We start from the raw sequence: 19,675 nt of genomic DNA, 5'->3' as shown, positions 1-19,675 counted from the left end.
CGCGATTTGCTTGTGGCGGATAATATTAAAGATATAAAAATTGAAATATGTCGCGCTCGTCGAGTGGGCAGTAATGCAGATGCAGTTTGTGTAGTTGTAGTATCAGCTGTTTCAAAAGCGCATAGCGTCACAGAAATCTGGTACAGCAATAAAGCCCACGGGTTTACCTCGAGGGAGCTGAGATCGGGAGAGGTGGGTGTGTTGCTCCTGCAGCATACGAGGGACGAGGGGCTCCTGCTTGAATGCTGTAATGTAAAATCGGGCCAGGGCTTGGAAGGCTTTGCATTACATTTTGCGCTTTGCTTTGGATCAATGCAACTCCCTTGACACTTAGCACATTATTTTAATGGTGTCCGATTTGTAGGTGGGGGTGTTCGAATGCTTATCTAGTTTTCTACAGACTTCGTGCTTATGCGTTGGATTGTCGAGAATGAATGACCTGGTGCTCCAAATGAGGAGCAGGCGTAAGAGCTTGGTTCCAGTAATACCTCTGCCTAAGCCCTTTTTGAATTGGCCTGGAGTATTTTTATTTGTTCTGTTTTTATTTACCCATTGACAAATGGAATGAAAAAATAAAATACTGTAGACCTTATGGGCTCAAACATATGTATGCCTGGAGTAGGATGTTTTGAAGATTGGTGACTGAGGAGGGAGTGCTACAGCCAGTACAACGCTGGATCTGGTAATCCATCCGGGTATCAATGACCACAGATTCTTATGTCGCAGTTTTGGGTGGCCCTTTTCATACTTTCAGAAGCGCCAGCGTAACTTTTACGATGACTGCCCGAAGCCGGCACCATGCTGTACATGATGCATCAAAGTGCTCCCACCCTCAGATCCAACTCCCGCTTTTTGGTTCGCTTTTCCAAAAACCTCTTTGTATTAGCTTCATTCCACAACCCGTTCTGTGTGTGTGTGTGTGGTCGTGTGGTCGTGTCTTGGCCTCCTGCAAATGGTGGTCCTTTTGTCTGTGTCTTGAAGAGATGTGGATTTTCACCTTTTTTGGTGAATGTTTTGTCTGCCCTGTATCCAAGAGGCATTTTTGAGTCCTCGAGTACTGTAGCTACAGTAATAATTGCTTATGCATTGCAGTGTTTAGCAGCTTATTACTTTATTGAAACATGTGCACCAAACCCGTTTCTTTGAATTGCACTACTGTATATCAATAACGCTTCATTCCGATTACTTATCCTGAAACCCTTCTTGATTATGTACATTTCTGACAGAATGGCCATATGTTGAGTACTGGATAACCCAAACTTGTTCTGTTTTTAGTAAATAAAATGATGTGGGTAATTCGGTTTCTGAAAGAGGTGGCGCTCATCAGACTCCCCAGCCCCCTTTTATAAATGCCCCATGGATAAATGTTAGTAACTAGTCCCAAGACATTCTCCACGCTAGCCCTGCACGGCACAGGGTAGGCGCAAAGGTCGTGTACATTCCTGACGGCTATTGGAAGAAAAAATGACAGGCAGAGGTGGCTTTTAACTGTCTGCACCTCTGGTTAAAATTATAATAATTGTGTAATCTAGTCAGCCTGGTGGCATGGTAAGGTGCCATATAAAATCCATGCCTGGTTGTGGAATGGTTGCCAGTAGGGTCGCATGATTATATAACTGCAGGGTTTGATAGTAAACCAGTGTCAGATCTGTGAGCATGTTTCAGTTATGGGAGGGCTGAGGCATGCCATCTAGCCTGGATGTATTTAACTGTTGTGTGGGAGAATAGCCTTCCTCTCATGGCATGGGGAAACCTCTGTGATCTCCTGGCTTTGTGTTTCAAAGGCAGCACTGACATAAAGCCACACTCTCACCAGGGTGCTGACAACTGGAGTCCATTTGTGAGATAAGTGAACTGGGCAGATTGAGAAAAGCAAGGGGTGAGTGGTAGGATTTGACCATCTTGGTTTCTGCTTGAGCTCCATAAAACTGCCCCGCCCTTCTCTCGCTGCTACTCTCTACCCCATTTCCTGCAGGAGAAGTCAACATCTGGGTATGATATTGGAAGGCAAAGGGCACTTGTTACCCTTCTTTAATTTATCCCTGGACTTAAAAGAACTCCCCTGGCCTCTGTTGGGGATACAGCATGTTCTAAAGTCCTCTGCCATAGAGGTTAAGACGAAGTTCCAAGGCAGAGGAGCGCTCTGCCCTGTAACAATCTCCAGGCAACAGTGGGGGTGACATGCTGTTGGACCAAGTCTCTCTGCTGGCACTTGAACAAGGAGCCTGTTAATTGGAGGTAAAGGACCCCCTGTACATGGCCGACCAACTTCATGTACTTGACTTGCCTTGTCCCTGGAGACCCTGTATTGGGCCTCCCAGCATCTCGGAATCCGATGGAAACATTTTTCATTTCCTAAAGACATTTACGAGCAGGCTTGACCGCACAAAGTGCCATTCGAGCCTCTACAGGACCTAACTAACGTGGTGCTTTTGGCACCCTAGCCATTTTAGAACTGCTTATTTGCTTTTAAAGCTGGTTTGGACCTACTGCAACGGGCCACGTCAATTCACCCAATCTCTGGTTTGACTCCATGGGCACAACTGATTCACGTGCTGACTTGACTTGCTGGAAACGCTGACTTGACTCAGAATGAGCATCTTTTCGTCACCTATTCGACCACTGCCATCAACATTGGGTCAATTTTAGTAAATGCTTTTAGAAGCACGCCTTGATGCTTGTAACAGGCTAGTCCCCTGTTAAACTTTCCAAAGACTTATCATTAAACAATTGACATTGCTGCAGTCTCTTGCCAGAAGAAAACCCCTGCTTATGAACACAGAGTGCCCTTTCACATAAAGTTCTCCATTTCCCTTAGATGGGTGGGTTTTTAGAATTTTTAACTAGTTGATGCCATTGATTTTAAAGTTCTTATTTTTCTAGAATCTTGATTGGACGTTTTTATTTTGGATTCATTGCACTAAAGATGTTTGGGTTGGTACTGTTATCAGCTCAAACTTACTGAAGCGTATAGCACGGCCTCAGCCCACATTACCAAAAAACGCAAAGGATGTATACCTTTCGGGCTGTACCTGTTTCATCTTTATGATTGGGATCACTGCTGGGTTAACAGAAGTGTGTGGCTGAGTAGGCAGTGTAGCCGCTGCTCATCCCTGTACTCCTGCAGAGCAGTTGTCATTCCGTCATGCAATTAAATTGCCCAAAGGTCTTTCCGCCCCTTACCCCCTGTGGAGTTTGTCAGCCACATTAATTTTTCTGCTCTTTGCTGTGCCATTGAAGATAGGTGTGACGAATGACTGGCCTCTGGAGATGAGGGGGAGGGTCTTTATTTTTTACAGGGTGACAGGATCACCACAAAAGTCAGATAACAAACGGAAAACTCAGTTACAACAAATCTTATCCTGAGTTGCTCGCTCCTCTTGTCCCAGGGGGGCTGCTGTTCCTCGGTGCTGTGATGGATGCAGGCATTTTCTGAGTGCCATATCGATGGCCGTTTTAAAACCAATAATATGCCACTATTCCAGTTCTGAGTAGACTCCTTGCAATGCCTCGTAGATGCACCTCTGTCGCCTCCACCCACCTTCAAGGTTACAGCTTCTTCCCCCGCCCGGGTCTCCCCTTCCAAGGTTTATGCTGCTATGAGCTCGCTAGCTGGTCTCGTGCCTCAACCAGACTTGGGCCAAGCCATCCTCCTCATTTTTTGCTTCTCTTGCTCTATTTGCCACCTTCTGACTCTCACCGGTCCCCCTAATACAACCATCTCTACTTGATGTTACGCACTTCTCCAGACTCTCGCCACCTCCTGGCTGCTTCTCCCTGTCTCGCCTCCGCTCTTCGCAAGCCCTTGTATAATGTTCTAAGCAAAAACCCACCCTGTCAGACTGAGCTGCTGGGCTTATATAGGGAGCTTTCCCCCCTCCCCTTTGAGACTCTTGGTGATGGTCTGTACGTGTGGTTCCTAATTGTTTGTGAAATGGGATTGCTCATTGCTGCCATCCTCGGCTTTATCCAGTTGAGGCCGAGGAGTCTGGGCTAAACCCGCGCTGCATGTTGTTGTTTAGTTAAGTACGTTTTGGGACGTTAAGGTTGACTTTCTTTTTTTACCTTATTTGCGTGTTCCTCCTAGTGTTTGTTTGGCAAGTCTGTGAGTTTGGTGACTTTGTGAGCAGGTTCTCAGACCACTAAACTGTTTACTAACATCGGAACCCCAGCAACACCCATTGCTGCTTGCTAGCACCTGTATACTCTTGGTTGCACGGATCGTGCACCACAACAACATGGTTCTAATGAAGAAGAGCATTGGTGGCCCTGGCTCAGGTGGGGCTTGTCAGAGCAGCTTCTTCTAAGGGCGCTTTTTGAGAAAGCTTGTGCTGGGGGAAACTGCGGGTTTCTTCAAGTGGAGCATGCAATCTCGGGATGTATGTGCTGTGCCTTTTAGGACATGTAGTTCTCCTATGGCAAAAATGCATCTGCCAGAGTCAGTAAAAATAACATGGGTATTGGACTTGCATTCAAAATAACAATGGTGAAGCAGATCGAAACCTGGGACTCGATTGATACCCCTGGTTTGAATCCTGATAAGCACCATATAAAGGGTACATCAGATGGGTGTTCAGCCCCTGCTCACAAAGCCCCTGTATCCACCTCTGTATAGAAGTGCCTCAAAGCACGTGTGCTTGAAAGGACAGCTTTGCACACTCCTACTCGGGTTATGGGTTTGGTAATTCATGGCCAACGCATGAAGTCGGGTGCTTCCCGATTCTCCATGATCACGACCTGGACTCCAAAATGTAACTTGGTATTCTGTTTGTATGCGCAAAATGTGTCCTGCACCGTTTCACTCTTTATTTATTTATTTTTTTTTGGGTGGGATGATTGGTATCATTCCCTCATTAAATTTGGATGCATGGGTACACTCGCTGGGACTAGATCTACCAAATGTGTTTTGGTTGCTTTTGATTGTCAATCCACTCTTTTCAGAGGAGAACACTTCACTGAGGTTTAGCGCCTAAGGGGTCGAGTCTTGCTACGATTCCTTGCACCCCTGTACATTGAATTCCTCTTGTGGAGTTGGATGATTGCTGCCACTGCATATATCTTTAATTAAAAAACGAGTTCCTGAATGGTACTACTTGCTCCATTTAGTGAGTTGGTCCGCACCACTTTTGCATTGAGTGAGCAGATCTGGTACTGAACTGTTGTCCTGTGCTAGGGTGAATTCTCATTTCTGTTCTAATTCCCTTCAACCGTAGAGACCCCCAGCTCTTTTGCTGGACTTTAGGACTTTTTAATTTTAATCCTGGAGTGAGCAAGACCTTTTTCTCACTTCTATGTATTTTGATCTGATTTGGATTATGTGTTTCCTTTGTTTTTGGAGTCTGACAAACTCTAGGCATCTGCTTTTTGTATGGTGACGCACAGCACCTTCAGTGCAGTGTCACAGAGAAATCCTTTAGATTTCTCTTAAGGTTTAAAGAACTTTTTTTTGGGTGAACTACATTTCCCAAGAATAGTAAAGTGAATTTGACTTTACTTGCCTTTTTCTCTTTTGTAGGTCCAGCACCCCCCATCTTATGTGGAGTTCTGGGGGTTACTTAGCCTCTTTTCCTACTTACGCATGTAACATTTTTTTATGTTGCCCTTACTGCTTTAAATGGCTGGTGGCAGTGGTTTAATTTTCCTATCATTGTGCTTTTCTACCGCAGGCTGAATCCTCAGCTGCAGTATAGCACCCATGGGTGACCATTGTGTCAAAATAGCCCCGGTCTTCTTTTTTTCATCATTTCTTGCTTGTGAGGTCTTTCTTGGGTTTTACTCTGCGCTCCAAACCAGGTTTAACCCTTTTGTTAGTTTTGCCTTTGGCAGGCTTCAATACTGAAACCTGCCTCTGGCTCCCGTGTGTCTGTCAGGGCAATAAGTGAGGGAGGTGCCCAAAACTTCCCTGTCCTTAGTCTCCTTGGTTACCTGAATGCACCCAGTCCTGATTAGCTCGCTGGCTGTCCTTGTAGGACAGCGACCCTGCTGTGTTAGTGACAGCTAGGCAGTGCATGAATGGGAGAACGCTGCATAAAAGGTGAGGCTTCTTGGACTGAAGACAGTTGACCACTGGAAGAAACATCCGATGAAGGAATCGTGAGGAGAAGCTTCGTGCATCATCCTGGACCGTTGAACTGCTTGGTGAAGCCCTGCTGCTGTGCTGAGACTCCTTTTCCGAATCGACAAGAGAAGTTCCGGAGAGGACGACTTCTTCCCTTGGGTTAGTGGGACCAACTAACCCTGAGACAAACTTTGCTGGAAGACCTTTCCCCAACTGGCTGTACTTCTTTGTTGCTTCTGGAACAGAATGCCAGGAGGCGAAAAATCCGTAGTAGAGTGCAGCGCCTTTTAAGCTAGACCGAAGCTGTGGGAAGATCCTGAGGACCCTCCTGAAGCAGGACAAGCCAAGCTTGAGTCCCCCTCACCAGAGTGCTGGACTCAAGGAGTGAAGGAAGCCCATCCTGTGTCCAAGATCCACAATGGTGCGATTTGCCTTTTAGCTGAAACCGCAAAGTGCCTCTGAATTGAAAAGAGCCAGACCTGCCGCCGAACTGCTGTGCAGGAGTCCTCCAGATGTCCTCCCTCTTGTCCCCACGACTGAGGCTCAGGAACACAGCATCTGCAGCCAAGACAAAAGCCAGCTGGATCCACTTTTTCTAACCTAAGGTGGTATTCTGACTAAGGGTTACTTACCTCTTTGTCTGTAGCTTGCTTTTCTCAGTTGAGACTTGCAGTAGCTGCTTGCTAGATTTGATATCAGCTCTAACATTTCACAATGTAGTAATGCAACCTGATTGGCTCACCATCCCTCCAAGAAGCCAATCGTATTCTCTGGGAGGCGAGAGCCGGCCTTCGGGAGAAGGCTCTCAGAAAAGGCTCAGATCCCGACTGAGCTGACCGAGCTGCAGGGCCTAATGCTCTGCCACCTTTCACTTTGTCTACTGCTATACTTGCCTACAAAGCCAGCCCCTGCCCATCCAGGTCCTGAGCATTGGACCCTTGCCCTCGCAATTCAACAAACCTCCTTTGAGCCCCAACCAGGATTTAGCAGATGCAGGACTTTTACATCACAGAGGTAACCCTAAATGTGAACACCTCCTGCCTGTAACTGCACTACCACTTGTCCCCCTCCTGTGGTACCATTTGCTAATTGCATTTAAGTTCATGTATTGCCACATGTTATCTATAGCTAGCAACCTGCTGCATCACCTTCTGTCAGTTATACCTATTGTATTGCCTTTACAGTTGCACCTGCATTATACTGCCACCTGCTAGCTGCATTTAGCCTGTTAGTGCATTTATAGTTGAATTACCATCTGATAGCTGCATTCAGCCTGTTAGTGCCTTGATAGTTGAATTGCCACCTGATAGCTGCATTTAGCCTGTTAGTGCATTGCCATCTGATAGCTGCATTTAGCCTGTTAGTGCATTGATGCTTTTATTGCCACCCGATAACTGCATTTAGCCTGTTAGTACATTATGGCCACTGTGTTGCCCATACTTGGCCACTGTGTTGCCCGTACCTAGCCATTGTACGACCTTGTATTTGCAGCCTAGGCACCTATACCTAGCATCTGCGGCCCCTGCGCCCAACCCAAATCTAGCGACTGCCAACTAGGTGCACCCTGCAACTACCTAGAAATACAACCAAAACCTAGCCGCCAGTCATTATGTGCCTGCCCCTCCTAACTTATAACACCACTTGGAACCTTCCCCCTACTCACCACCATAGCCATCACCAACGTACGTAGCCCCACCACCCAACACACACCAGCCATGACACCCATGCTTTTCATGGCACACCCTGCCAACACGTCGACTCATCCCCTGCCCCCACACAATCTCTACTTGAACTCACCTGCGCTGTGGCTAGAACATTTCGCCACTAGGCCTATGCCCAACCAACCTTGCTCAGCAACCATCAGGAATGCAAGACTGGGCTCAAGACGTCCGCGCCACACCCGGACTCCTAAGAGGCCCTCTCTCCCCCTTCAGAGCCCTCCATCTGCACAATCTCCCCGCAGTAGCATCCCCTCACACTCTCCAACACCGAACAACCTACCCAAAGCACCGCTTATCAAAGGTGGCCTGATTAAGGCCAGGCCTGAAACCCTGCCCAACAAAGCCCACATGCTTGATAATCTAAAAGTAACATACGACCTCAAGGGTGGTCTCATTAACGTTAGATCTCTAATGGCCCACGCCTCCGAAATTGCTGACATCGTCACCTGCAACCATCTCGACTTCCTAGCAGTTAGTGAAACCTGGCTGCACAAAGCTGCTGGCCCTGCCCTAATGCTAGCCATACTCCCGAACTTTACCATCTTTAGAAAAGACAGAGACATTTCCAAAGGAGGTGGCATAGCTTTTATCTGCAGAGCCAACCTTACAATCAAAGAAATGGATAGCATTACTATGCCGTCAGCTGAACTACTCTCCTTAAAACTAGAAATCTCTTCTTCACGTACCATCACGTTGCACCTTATCTACAGACCCCCTGGCCCACTAGGCACTTTTGAAGAAGACTTAACTACCCTCTTAAACACTAATGCTAAACCAGGAACACAAATCATTCTATTAAGCGACTTCAACTTAGGCTACAATGACCTAAAAGACTCTAATGCTTCCACCATAGTCAACACCATCTTGGAAGCAGGCCTCACCATACGCAACAACGGCCCCACACACTCTAAAGGCCGCACATTGGACTGGGTCACAGACATCAACTGCGTTTCCCTCATAACGGCAATTGAACCTTGCTTTATGGACTGATCATTATCTGATCTCATTGACCATTTCAGATCTTTCCCAACCCAAATCTACTAAACCACATGCTCCTCCTGCCTTCACCCGCTGCAAAAAATGATAACCCTATCAAACCTCCTCACGGTGATCCAGCCTATCACTAATCACTCTAGCTTGACCACCAACCCGAAGGATCTAGCTGACCTGTACAATAACACCATCAACTCAGCGATTGACGCCATTGCGCGCTGAAGCTCACCAAATCTAAACCTCCTGCCCATCTCAATACCTGGTACATCCCTAAGCTAAAAGCCCTACACAAGGAGAAACGACATGCAGAAGCATGCTGGAGAAAAAACTCTTCTCCCCACAACAAAAACCCCCTTACTGACCTCACCAACAGTTACAAAAAACAAATCATTCAGGCAAAAAAAGAGAACTTCAACGACAAAATAAAAAAAGCAAATTCGAATACCAGGGAAATCTTCTCCATCCTGAGAGAATTAGAATCCCCTATTGCACCCTTGGATTCCTGCACCAAAGACAAAGCCTGGTGCGCAAACATTCAAAATGCCTGTTGCAACAAAATCGCAATGTTACAAGACAAAATAACAGCCAAAAAAACCTCCTTCCACAACATTGCCCTCTCCACGCAAGAAACCATCCTTCAGGAATTTTCCGCCAATCAAACCAAACCTCTTAACCATTTCAGCTTTAGAGCCATTTCTATTGTGGAAACTAAGAATATCATTACGTCGCTTAAACCCTCGCGATGCCTTGGACACCTGTCCAGCCCCTATTATGAAAGAGGCTGCACACGAACTAGCCCCCTTCGTCACATCATTTGTCAATGCATCATTCAAATAATGTTCTGTGCCAACCAACCTTAAAGATGCTTGGATATTACCTCTCCTAAAAAAAATTAACCTGGACTCTAATGTCCCAACTAACTATAGGCCCATAACAACTGTCCCGTTCCTCCTCAAAATCTTAGATAAAGCTGCATATCTACAGATCCAATCCTACCTGGAGATCAACAAGCTACTAGGGACAAGACAATCAGGATTTAGACCGACATGGAACCGAAACGGCTCTCCTTGATCTAAAAAATCAACTAGATGAGCGTAAAGATAGGTCTGGGAGTAGCAGAATAGAAATGTCTATCAGCCGCATTCGATCTGGTAGATCACAAGGTTCTCTGTAACCACATCAAATCGGCTCCCAACTTCTCCACAAAAGCCACTGCATGGATAAAATCATTCTTGGATAAGATAACTATAAGAGTCTTCTCACCTACATCAGCAGCGAATCCAGTCCCCATCACCTGTGGAGTCCCCCAAGGGTCATGTGTTTTTCCCCCCATTGTATTCGATATCTTGGACAAACTAGGGGTCTCATATACCAACTATGCTGACGACACCCAGATTTTTATCCCAATCCAAGGAGACTATGACGGCACCAACCTCATAAATAAAGTCTACCAAATCGCCCAAACCTGGATGGCTACACACGGCCTAGGTCTTAACGACGACAAGACTGAGCTCTTAATCATCGGGTCCACTAGTAAACTTAACAAATTATCCCATTTCTACAATTCCATCACTATTGATGGCATCAAAATCAAGGTAGCCAAGGAAGTTAAAACCTTAGGTTTCTACCTAGATTCAGCTCTCACCCTTGACAAGCAAGTAAATGCTAAAGCCTCAGCAACTAGCTACACCTGCAAACTCATTCACGCATGCAAACCATACCTGTCCACAGACAGCTGTACCACCATAGCGCGAGCCCTCATCCTCTCCAAATTAGACTACTGCAATGCACTGTACCTAGGCACCAGTAAACACAACACTAACAAACTCCAGACCTTGCAAAACAATGCCCTTAGGACAGCATTAGGCTTTCCTAAAGGGCAACACCTATCTGACCAAAGAGCCGTCAACTGGCTGGCCATCAATGACCGTATCAAACTTAAAACTCTAAATATTACACACAACGGTATGAATAATAAAGCTCCTGCATACCTCACAGAGAAATTCACAAAGTACACCTCTGAACGACCCATCAGAAAGGCTCAATCAAATAGTATCAAGGTCCCCAACTTCAAATTGAAAAGAATTGGAGGGTCCAGCTTCCCAGTACTAGCAGCTCATCTTTGGAATTCCATCCCAGATTCACTTAGAGCTACGCCTTCCTTCCATGTGTTCAAAGCTAATATCAAACTCTGCTTCACACCAATGACTGTTAAAGCTTCAACGGTACCGAATATTCTGTATATTTAATGTAAAAATACTTGAAACTTCAACATATCCTATTTGTAAGCTCTATGACACTGTATCATAAGAAATTTTGTATATGTGAAACTATAACATTAGCAATGTATAATTTCTATGTACTTGTAACCTAAGATTCTACTTTCTGCAAGCGCCAATTTGCTTAACGGGCAGGTGCGCTCTATAAATAAATAAACAATACAATAGTAACAGCTTGTAGCCCAACAGTGATTGTCTAGAACAAATGCTCTAACTTTGTGGATGATTTTTTGCTATGTAAGAAGTGCCTCCGCTCCATGGACTTTGCTCCATTTGACTTTGGCTGTCCTGGCTCCCTGCAGACTCTTCTAGTCCATTGACTTAGATCCTAACTGTCCCTCGTAGGTGATGAATTGGATTTTAAAAGTGCTCACATGCTCTGAGAACCTGTTAACCTTTTTCCTTCCCTTAACCTTTCTACCAACCTCAGAATTTTACAAAGTACAAAAGTGATATATAAATGCCAATTCTGTCCTAGTTGGTGAATTCACCACAGGGTGTAGGAAGTGCGTATGAAGCATTGCTGAAGAGTGTGTACTTGCTTTGCACTGATTCTGATTGCTTTGCATTGATTCTAATTCCGAGAAAGTATTTTGATTTTTTTTTTTTATTGTTGCACATTGCCCTTTTTAAAGAATTCTTATTTAAAACTGACTGTTAAATAAATGATTATTTTATTAGCAAACATTGAGTGTGTTGTTTGGATAATTGTATTTGTGGATTTCGATATGACAGCTCTACAGCTCACATTTACCCCTCTTAAGATAGTCTAGCTGCTCAGTCACACTAACAAGTTGTGTAGTACAGACCTATACCACCAATAGGTGAGTTACCTAATGCCAAGAGAACACGACTGGTGTAGTGTCCCACAAGGTTACTGCATCAATCTTTCCTAACATCCTGCACCTAGCCGTGGCACCACACTTGATAACATTGGTCATGTATAGTGCTGACATACTGCCATTGTCCAGAAGAATGTCTTCCTTTTATTAAAAGTATATTCTGTCTTTCCTGTGCCAGTGAGCAGATCCGCAATGCCTGGGATGACACCAAATCAGTGGCTCGCAATTTGGCAGAAATGGGCCTGGCTGTGGACCCCAATCAAACACGGTCTATCCGTAAAGGAAAGGTATGTTGCCCGTTTTCCGAAGGGGACCATCAAGGTAGCTATATGTACACGTGCTTGTGTTCTCTGTGGGCGAGGAAGAGTAGTTATGAACCATGTGCCGAAATCCATGCAGTCTGGAATTACGTATACTTTGAGTGGTGGGAGTGGAGGCAGCGGAGCTAGGATGTGGTGGTTGTCTGGATGTTGTTGTGAGGGTTTCCTAGAAATGGCGGTTGAAAAGTTTTTGTTGAAAATGGCAAGGAGATGTACAAGTTGGTGCTTTCAGAGGTAGCGCAATTGTTTACATAAACCGAATAGTCATATTTGTTATGTACATTTCACTAAAAGATGATTCGTAAGTATGGACAGGGGAAAGTATATACATTGTTTCTGTACAAAATATATGTAAGCATGTAGCACTGAAAGTTTTATGCTTTGCCAATGGACCCTCTCCCAAAATGTGTTTATTGAACCAAAAGCGGACAATTTTCTTAAGATATTAACATAGGAGTGTCTTGGCTGCATGTCCACAGTTTATTGTTGTAATGGCTACATTTTTAAGATTTTTTTTTTTCTTTCTCTTCATGCAGTCTATGCAGATGGATGTGGACCATCCAGCGCAGCTGGTTCCACTTGTCCGAAAGCCCTACGTGTTGAAAGGTTTGAGTTTTCTTTGGCTGATAGTTATTTACATCTCCCTTGTGCATCCAGTATCTACATCCCTATTCAGGCTAAATAGTATCGACCCTTTTACATGAGGGCAGAGTTGGGGGAAGTCGGGGGGGGGGGGTGAGGGGGGGTGAACGGGGTGTGTGAGGCAGATGTTCGTTTTGTGTTTTTTTTTGTTTTTTTTCTTTTTTAATTTTATTATTTTGTCCACAATATCTACTTCTGACCACCAGGTTGCTTTTAAGAATCTGGTTGAGTGGACACAGTGCCCTGCCTAATCAGGTCGCCATCGAGTGTGCTGCAGTTGACCGTTTTGGGTGTGAGGGGGGGAGATGCTGTTGCTTTCCTTGTGACTTGATGTCTGGGTTTGTGGAGGCATATTAATAACCAGTGTCCACTCCACAGGCCAATGCTACTCGGGGTCCGGAATAATAGGTGCCTTTGCTTTGCCTACTCTTCCTGGCTATTAAATCTTTTTCAAGTAACTGATTTCTTCCCCTTGTTCAGGCTTGCAGGCAGTGGCCAGTCTCCCAGAGAAGAGCTCAAAGGGCATATCCTTGGACATGATTGAGTATGTGCGGCACATGATTGAGAACCATGGCCAGAACTACAAGGTGTGTGAAATGCCAATGCTCGTGAAAAGTGGTACAGGGACATTGTGGCGTGTCTCTTTTTCAGTTTGAGAACAATTCCCTGACTACCCCACCCCATTTTATCTACCCACAAGTCCCACTATATTGTAGTTTGGGCTGCAGTACATAAAATTGCCATGACTGTGAAAACATGTGAAGTAGTGTTTACATTTCTGAGAGCATTAACTGGATCTCTTAGATCACGTGGTCTATAAATTGTCCTGCATCATCACAAAAGGCATGTAGTTTGTCCAGCTAGATTTTGAGACAAGCCTGCATCACTCTACTACTACATAACAATCAATGCCAGCACGTCTCTACATGGCAGCATGGGATTTTAACAGCACAATATTAACACTTCTGAACTGACATATGGCACTACTGCAAAATTACAGTAACCACTCTTCTTTGGCTGCATGTTTTCAGTTCAGGAATAATGGATGTTATTGGGAGTGGGGGGGGGGAACGATTAAAGTAAATCTGCTCTGCTGGATGTGGGTCATTGCGGTACTGCAAGTTTGGATTGAGGTGCAATAGCAGAGCAGTATGTTGGCCCAAGAGCTAGACTAGCGGGGCTTGCTGCAAGTCTGTGTGTAAGTGTACTGGTGGAGCTGTGTGGGAGACCCAGTAGTAGAATAGCACGGATGATGAATTCGGGAGGTGGTGATTTGACGGAGATGTGTGTAACCTGGAATAAGAAATGGTTCTGCAAGATATGTTGGTGTGCTTTGACATTTTTGGCTACCTGTAATGGAGTAGCAGAACGTTCTGCAGATCAGGGTTTTAGGTGCGTTGTTTGGTAGGTCAGAAGGATACGGACAAGTTTTGGGCATTCTAAAAACTTAAAATAATAATTGAAAATAGCCTAGCTATCTATGGATTTCCCTGCCTAACCAAACTCACTACAGTGCTCGTCTTTGTGAAGTCCAAAGTAAACCGTCTGTCCTCTGTCCAAAACGAAGCTGTTCTGTCTCTACCACTAAGACAAAAATAACAAAAGACCAGGAGAGATAACTTCCTTCTCCTGGATAGGCTTATTCAGCCTTGGTAGACCAGTTTGAGATACTTTTTGACATACATACTGTATGACTATCTCTTGGATTAATTGTAGTTCCTCTACAGGAAGTTTCAGTCTTTGTTTCCTCATTTGATCCTTTGTAGATTTTTCTCCTCAGTGTTATGGGCTTTGGCAACTCCTGTACAATGTCTAAGTGTCTCAGAAAGGCACTCCTTCTCCGAGATTATTAGGGCTACTGAATCCATCTTTGTGGTTCTTTTTCTCTGTTTCTGTCATTCTTTAACTCTGTGCGCGTTGAGACGGTGGAAATCATGATCCTTCTCCTCTGATTCTTGGCTCTTCTTGAGAAAATTATAACAGACCCAATAGTTATTCTTATTCTCATTCCCGTCTGATGCTAATTAGACGAGTAAAAGGGGGTTTTGCACTGGTTCTTACTATTCTTGTTTTCAGGCCACTCACTGGGACTAGTTGGCTGATGGTACTCTTTATCCCTGTGTTACCTCCAGGGCCTCCTTGGTTTCCAAGGGTTGACGTCACCAGGCCTACTCGCAGGATCAGGCCTTCCCTTGTAGTCAGAATAGCTTTGGTTCTCGCTCAGACTCCTTCTGTTTCTTCGCCGTGGCCTTGCGGCTCCAGCGGTCTCTGCATTGTTGCAAGCCTAAACAGTCCACCTGTCCTGGGTCACGCCACCATCCTCGACAGGTTCCCTCTCCTGGGGTTTTCTTCGACCGCCATCTTCTGCCTTTGGTTTCCTCGATGCTTCGTGCCCACTGCAGATTATGATTTCCTCCTGACTGAAGATCTACCGGTCTTCCTCAGCTATTCCGACTCAGCTGATTTGAAACTCTCGGGTTTCACTTCTCTTAGCCAGTGGTCCCTCTTCCCTTTTTTATGATGGGTTGGTGGGTCCTCCTCATTGTAGGATTATAATCGGTTTTCTTTTAGTTGAACACTCTTCATTATTTGTTTGTTCTTCATCACTGTAGTGTTGGTTCCCAACCACTGACTAATCGACATTACTCGCTCAGCCTTCTTCTTTACAGTATTTGTACTATACTGTTCCTCAGTTTGGATCTTGGGTCTTATGTCTCAATAACGAGCAGTGGCTTAGTTTGATGGATGTCTCTGAAGTTTTGATGTGACTCTTGTTCCAAAAGAAAGGGTTCTAGATTTCCTCTGTGGAATGGAAGTGCTTGTCCCCCAGAGGGGACTCTACCTGTGAGGTTCCGCATGTCGCCACCACCAGGGCGATTATTGCGTAGCAGGTACACCTTCCTAGCCTCACAAGGAAAGGCTCCCCTGTGGAGAAAAGTAACTGAATCCCTTGATGCGTCACAAATGGCAGAACGGTTTGTTTGGTTACAATGCCGGAATCATAAAAGTTGCTGTGCATCTGCCAATCTGTCTGGGTTTCATAACTTAAATAGGCATGGGGTACTAAAGATTTAGATGATGGTCATGGTCCCATTGCGGTGTTGCGGATCACCTTTTAAAATACACCAGCAGAATTGTGTATGGTTGCCAGTAGTGGAATAACTAGGACAAATGTACATCTGCATTCTGGTACATGAGCAACATGCTAGCAGTGCATTGGCTGAGCAGTTTGAGGGCCGTAGTGCTGGAAAACCAGAATTCATTGTCTGGATCGCGGTGTGTTGTGGTAGCTCTGTTGAATTGAAGATTCAGGTGTATTTAGTGAGATCAAATGCTTGTGCTTATCAGTAATGTTGATTCCAGTTCAGGAATAGCATGGTGTGGTGCACCTTGGGATGTGGTCCATTGGCTGAGCTTTGTTGGACAATAAGCTGCTGCATTTTATGCTTGAGACGCGCCTGTGTCGATCCCGCTACTAGAATGACATGAGTGCTTTGGAGTCTGAAGGGGTTCTGCAACAAGAGATTAGGGCACATCTATGGAGATTTCTCTGGCTCCTAATACTAGAAAAGCAGCAATGTGGTAAAGGGCAGTGTGTTCCAACAGAGCCACATAGTCCCTGTCATTGCTGGAATACTGGGTGGGCTACATATGATTAAAATACATTTGCAAGGCTGTTGTCAATCTCTGTGCCAAAATATCAATGTTTGCCACGCAAAAGGGTTAGGTTGCATCTGCAGACGTGTTAGTTGGCAACCATGCAGAAAAAGTAGGTGGATGATATCGTCACCCCCAGAGATAGGAATTGGAAAACTATCTAGAGCATGCAGTCATCCACAATTTTGTTTTTAAATTAAGTGTTAAGTGTACATTAATTAAAAAAATTCCTGGGTGGGGTTTGGTCATTGCAGTGATGGGTATAAATTGATAGTACATACACTCCAGTGAGCAAGGTATAGTAGTACTGTTCTGTATGAAGCTGCCCGTGTTTGAAGCTGGAGACTAACATTGACCTAAACTCTGGCAGACCGGGCACAGTCCACCTCCTGATGAACAAAATGAATTGAACATGCAGTCTTGGAGTGTGTCTCTGAACAGCCCTGTTTTATGTTTCAATATTCAGGTTAGTTGTAGTGTGAATTGCAGCATTATTGCATTCGCTTCTGGCCCTTAAAAAAATCCTTGTTGGTCATGAGAACTATCATTGTTTATTGTTTTCATGTTTCTCTGTAGACAGTCATTTTGGCTTTTTCACTCTAAGTCTCTATGGTGAATTTATTGTGACATTAATTAAAACCTCTTTTGGCTTTTTTTTACGAAACCACTGAATATTTATCTTTATTATTAACCTAATCAAAAGATTACTGTTCAAGTATCTATATACGCAATCAAAATTTGTTGAACCATCATTGGATGGATTTATGACGGAGTGCAGGGGATGGGAGGGCTCCTAATTTTGGATCCTCGTCTTTCTTTCTACATATACTGTTGTTGTGATCCTGTGCCAGGTTCACGTTTCCTCCCCCGCACCTCAAAATAATATTTACATTTCTACATATCATTGAGCAAATTAATTTCCAACTATATAATACTAGGGAATGCTTCTACTGATCCATCCTTTTTCATGGTCATGAGAACGGTGTCTCTGGCCGTGGAGCCAGTGTCTGCAATGTGTGTCTCCAGATGTTATGTTAAAGATTTGCCAATGTGCACTGTTGCCACATGTGTGGTTTCTTGGCACTCTAGCATATCTCTAAGGCAAGGTGTGGGTAGATTGGTAAATTGGTAGGATTGAGCAGGAAAAATTAGCAAGATAGCTGTGATGTGCTGTTAGCAGCTTCAGTTCGGTGACGCTGTTCACTTAGTGTAAGTGTGTTCGGTTGGTAGCCGCAATGTGGTGTTGGGCGAGGCTGTGTGGTTTGTTTCATTGTTGTGAAGTGTGTGCGCTTTGTTGTGCTGTAGAGGTATGGTTGTGTTTAGTTTAGGGTGTGAGACTGTATTATTATTTTTTTTATTAGGGTTAGTTGGTTATGGATTATGACCCCCTCACCTTGACTATGCCGCCTACAGGGAACTGTATTCAAAAACGTCTGGCGAGCCAAAGGTTGCCGACACCTAATTGATATATATATTTCTGATGGTTGTGGATTGGCTTAGAATCACATGCTGTGCATGTAGTCCGACATCTAGTGGAAATCGTGAGTATTGCATCTTTCCTTCAAAGATTGAAAGGGACGTCGACACAGGCTTGACTGTTAGACTACCCCTAACGTGACTTGTAGTGTCCCTAAAATCCCTCATGCGTCGAGGTCCCTCAGATCGTTTTTTTCTGCCAACCTAGTTGGTCACTTATGTCGAGTTCGTAAGTTTTATATTGCTAAATTCGTTTCCATGGCCTATGGTCATCTAGTCAACTTAGACAACCTCCTCGATAACTGCTTCATGGGTGTCCTGCCGCCGCTGACATCTGCAACTGCTCTGTCGACCTTGTGGCCTCTGCCCTATAACCTGGCTCTTACAGTAGGGAGAGTGGGGCCCAGGGTTTTTATTCCTCTGAGAATGTATTTGCCCTCACCCCCCCTTTCTCTTTTTGGTCTGGCTGCCTCTAACCTCTGCTATGGAGATGACTCCTTTTAAATTCTGCCTGTCGTTTAACAGCAAATTTCCCTGCAAAGGCACCCATCGCTGTGTCTTCCTCATGAGCACGACGAATGCACGTGCAAGCCCTGTAAACTCTTTTGACTGAAAAACTTAAGGCAGACAGACCAAACGTTGGGCAGCCTCTCTAAGGTCTTATTGGGAAAATCTCCCCCTTCTGGGCAGCCCTTCCCTCCTCTTGACCATTCAGCTTCCTCTCTATGGACTAGGGAAAGGTTTGAGCAATCTATGGACAAAATGTCCCAGTTTACTGACTTTTCTGACTGATATATTCTACCCAAAAGACCTAGGGAAGTGGACTCCTGCCCCATCCCCTCCAAATTGCAAAATCTCCTCACCTTTGCACAGGGACACCAAGAAGACATCTTGAATGTCCCAGAGGACCCAACCCAGGAGTGTTCTTATGAAGAGCTTAACCCCTTTGATCAAGACCCAGCTGATCAGGCGGAGGACCAGGGCCCTTGGTTTATACTGATGCATACCATTGACCCGTACATAATCTGTCTAGATCCCCCCCCTTCTACTCCTCCACAAAGAGGTTTGTCATCCTGTTGACGACCAGATGCTGTTCAACTCCGTTTTAAAAAGAGCAGCAGACCGTTTTAAAATTGCAGTGCACAAAGACGCTCCAGACTCTACGTGGAGGATATCCTCCAGGAAAAGGCTGCAACTAGCCAAGCCATTCCTTTGCTAAATTCTATAAATAGGCGCCTGGTCCCTTCTTTGCTGTCCCCGTCTCTCACACGGGCAGTCATCTCACCCCCCCAACTCCCCTTTTCCCCCTGGGTTGAGAGTTTATTTCGGCCATCACTCTCCAACCCCCTCTACATCAGGGGGTCGTGCCACTCCAGATTCCTTGGTCGTTGCAACCACTCGAAAGAGGGTGGGATACCACTGTCCTCAGCAGAGTCCCCCTCCAGACAAAGACTGAAAGAAGCTTTACACCCTGGGTAAGCGGACCACCACATCTGCGGCCTACTCCACAAGGATTGCAAATAACGCCACACTCCTGGCGAATTGGTGACGTGCAGTGTGGCCTAGTGCAGGATGGTCTTCAGGATGTTCAGAGCCCACCGGATCGCGCCTGCTGGCAGTCTGGCTGAAGGGAGCCAAGTAACCCATAACATACTGAAAGAACACTCTGGACTGGGCTGAAACCGCT

The 19,675-nt window shown here is 45.2% G+C and overlaps 1 protein-coding gene across 2 annotated transcripts in view; it reads left to right on the top strand.

The window, feature by feature from the left end:
- The window catches only part of NOP16 (NOP16 nucleolar protein), a 46,849-nt gene that overhangs the window by 14,824 nt on the left and 12,350 nt on the right, over positions 1 to 19,675 (top strand). For both annotated transcript variants that reach the window (XM_069651458.1, XM_069651457.1), the window contains exons 2-4: positions 12,072 to 12,180; positions 12,750 to 12,819; positions 13,336 to 13,442. In XM_069651458.1, the coding sequence (XP_069507559.1) occupies positions 12,072 to 12,180; positions 12,750 to 12,819; positions 13,336 to 13,442 (286 nt within the window). The remainder of the gene's footprint in view (positions 1 to 12,071; positions 12,181 to 12,749; positions 12,820 to 13,335; positions 13,443 to 19,675) is intronic.

The sequence above is a fragment of the Ambystoma mexicanum genome, chromosome 3p (genome assembly GCF_040938575.1).
Source record: "Ambystoma mexicanum isolate Mex_15411 chromosome 3p, UKY_AmexF1_1, whole genome shotgun sequence".
In the NCBI taxonomy this organism is placed as follows: domain Eukaryota; kingdom Metazoa; phylum Chordata; class Amphibia; order Caudata; family Ambystomatidae; genus Ambystoma; species Ambystoma mexicanum.
This window is presented reverse-complemented; position numbering and strand designations above follow the sequence as displayed.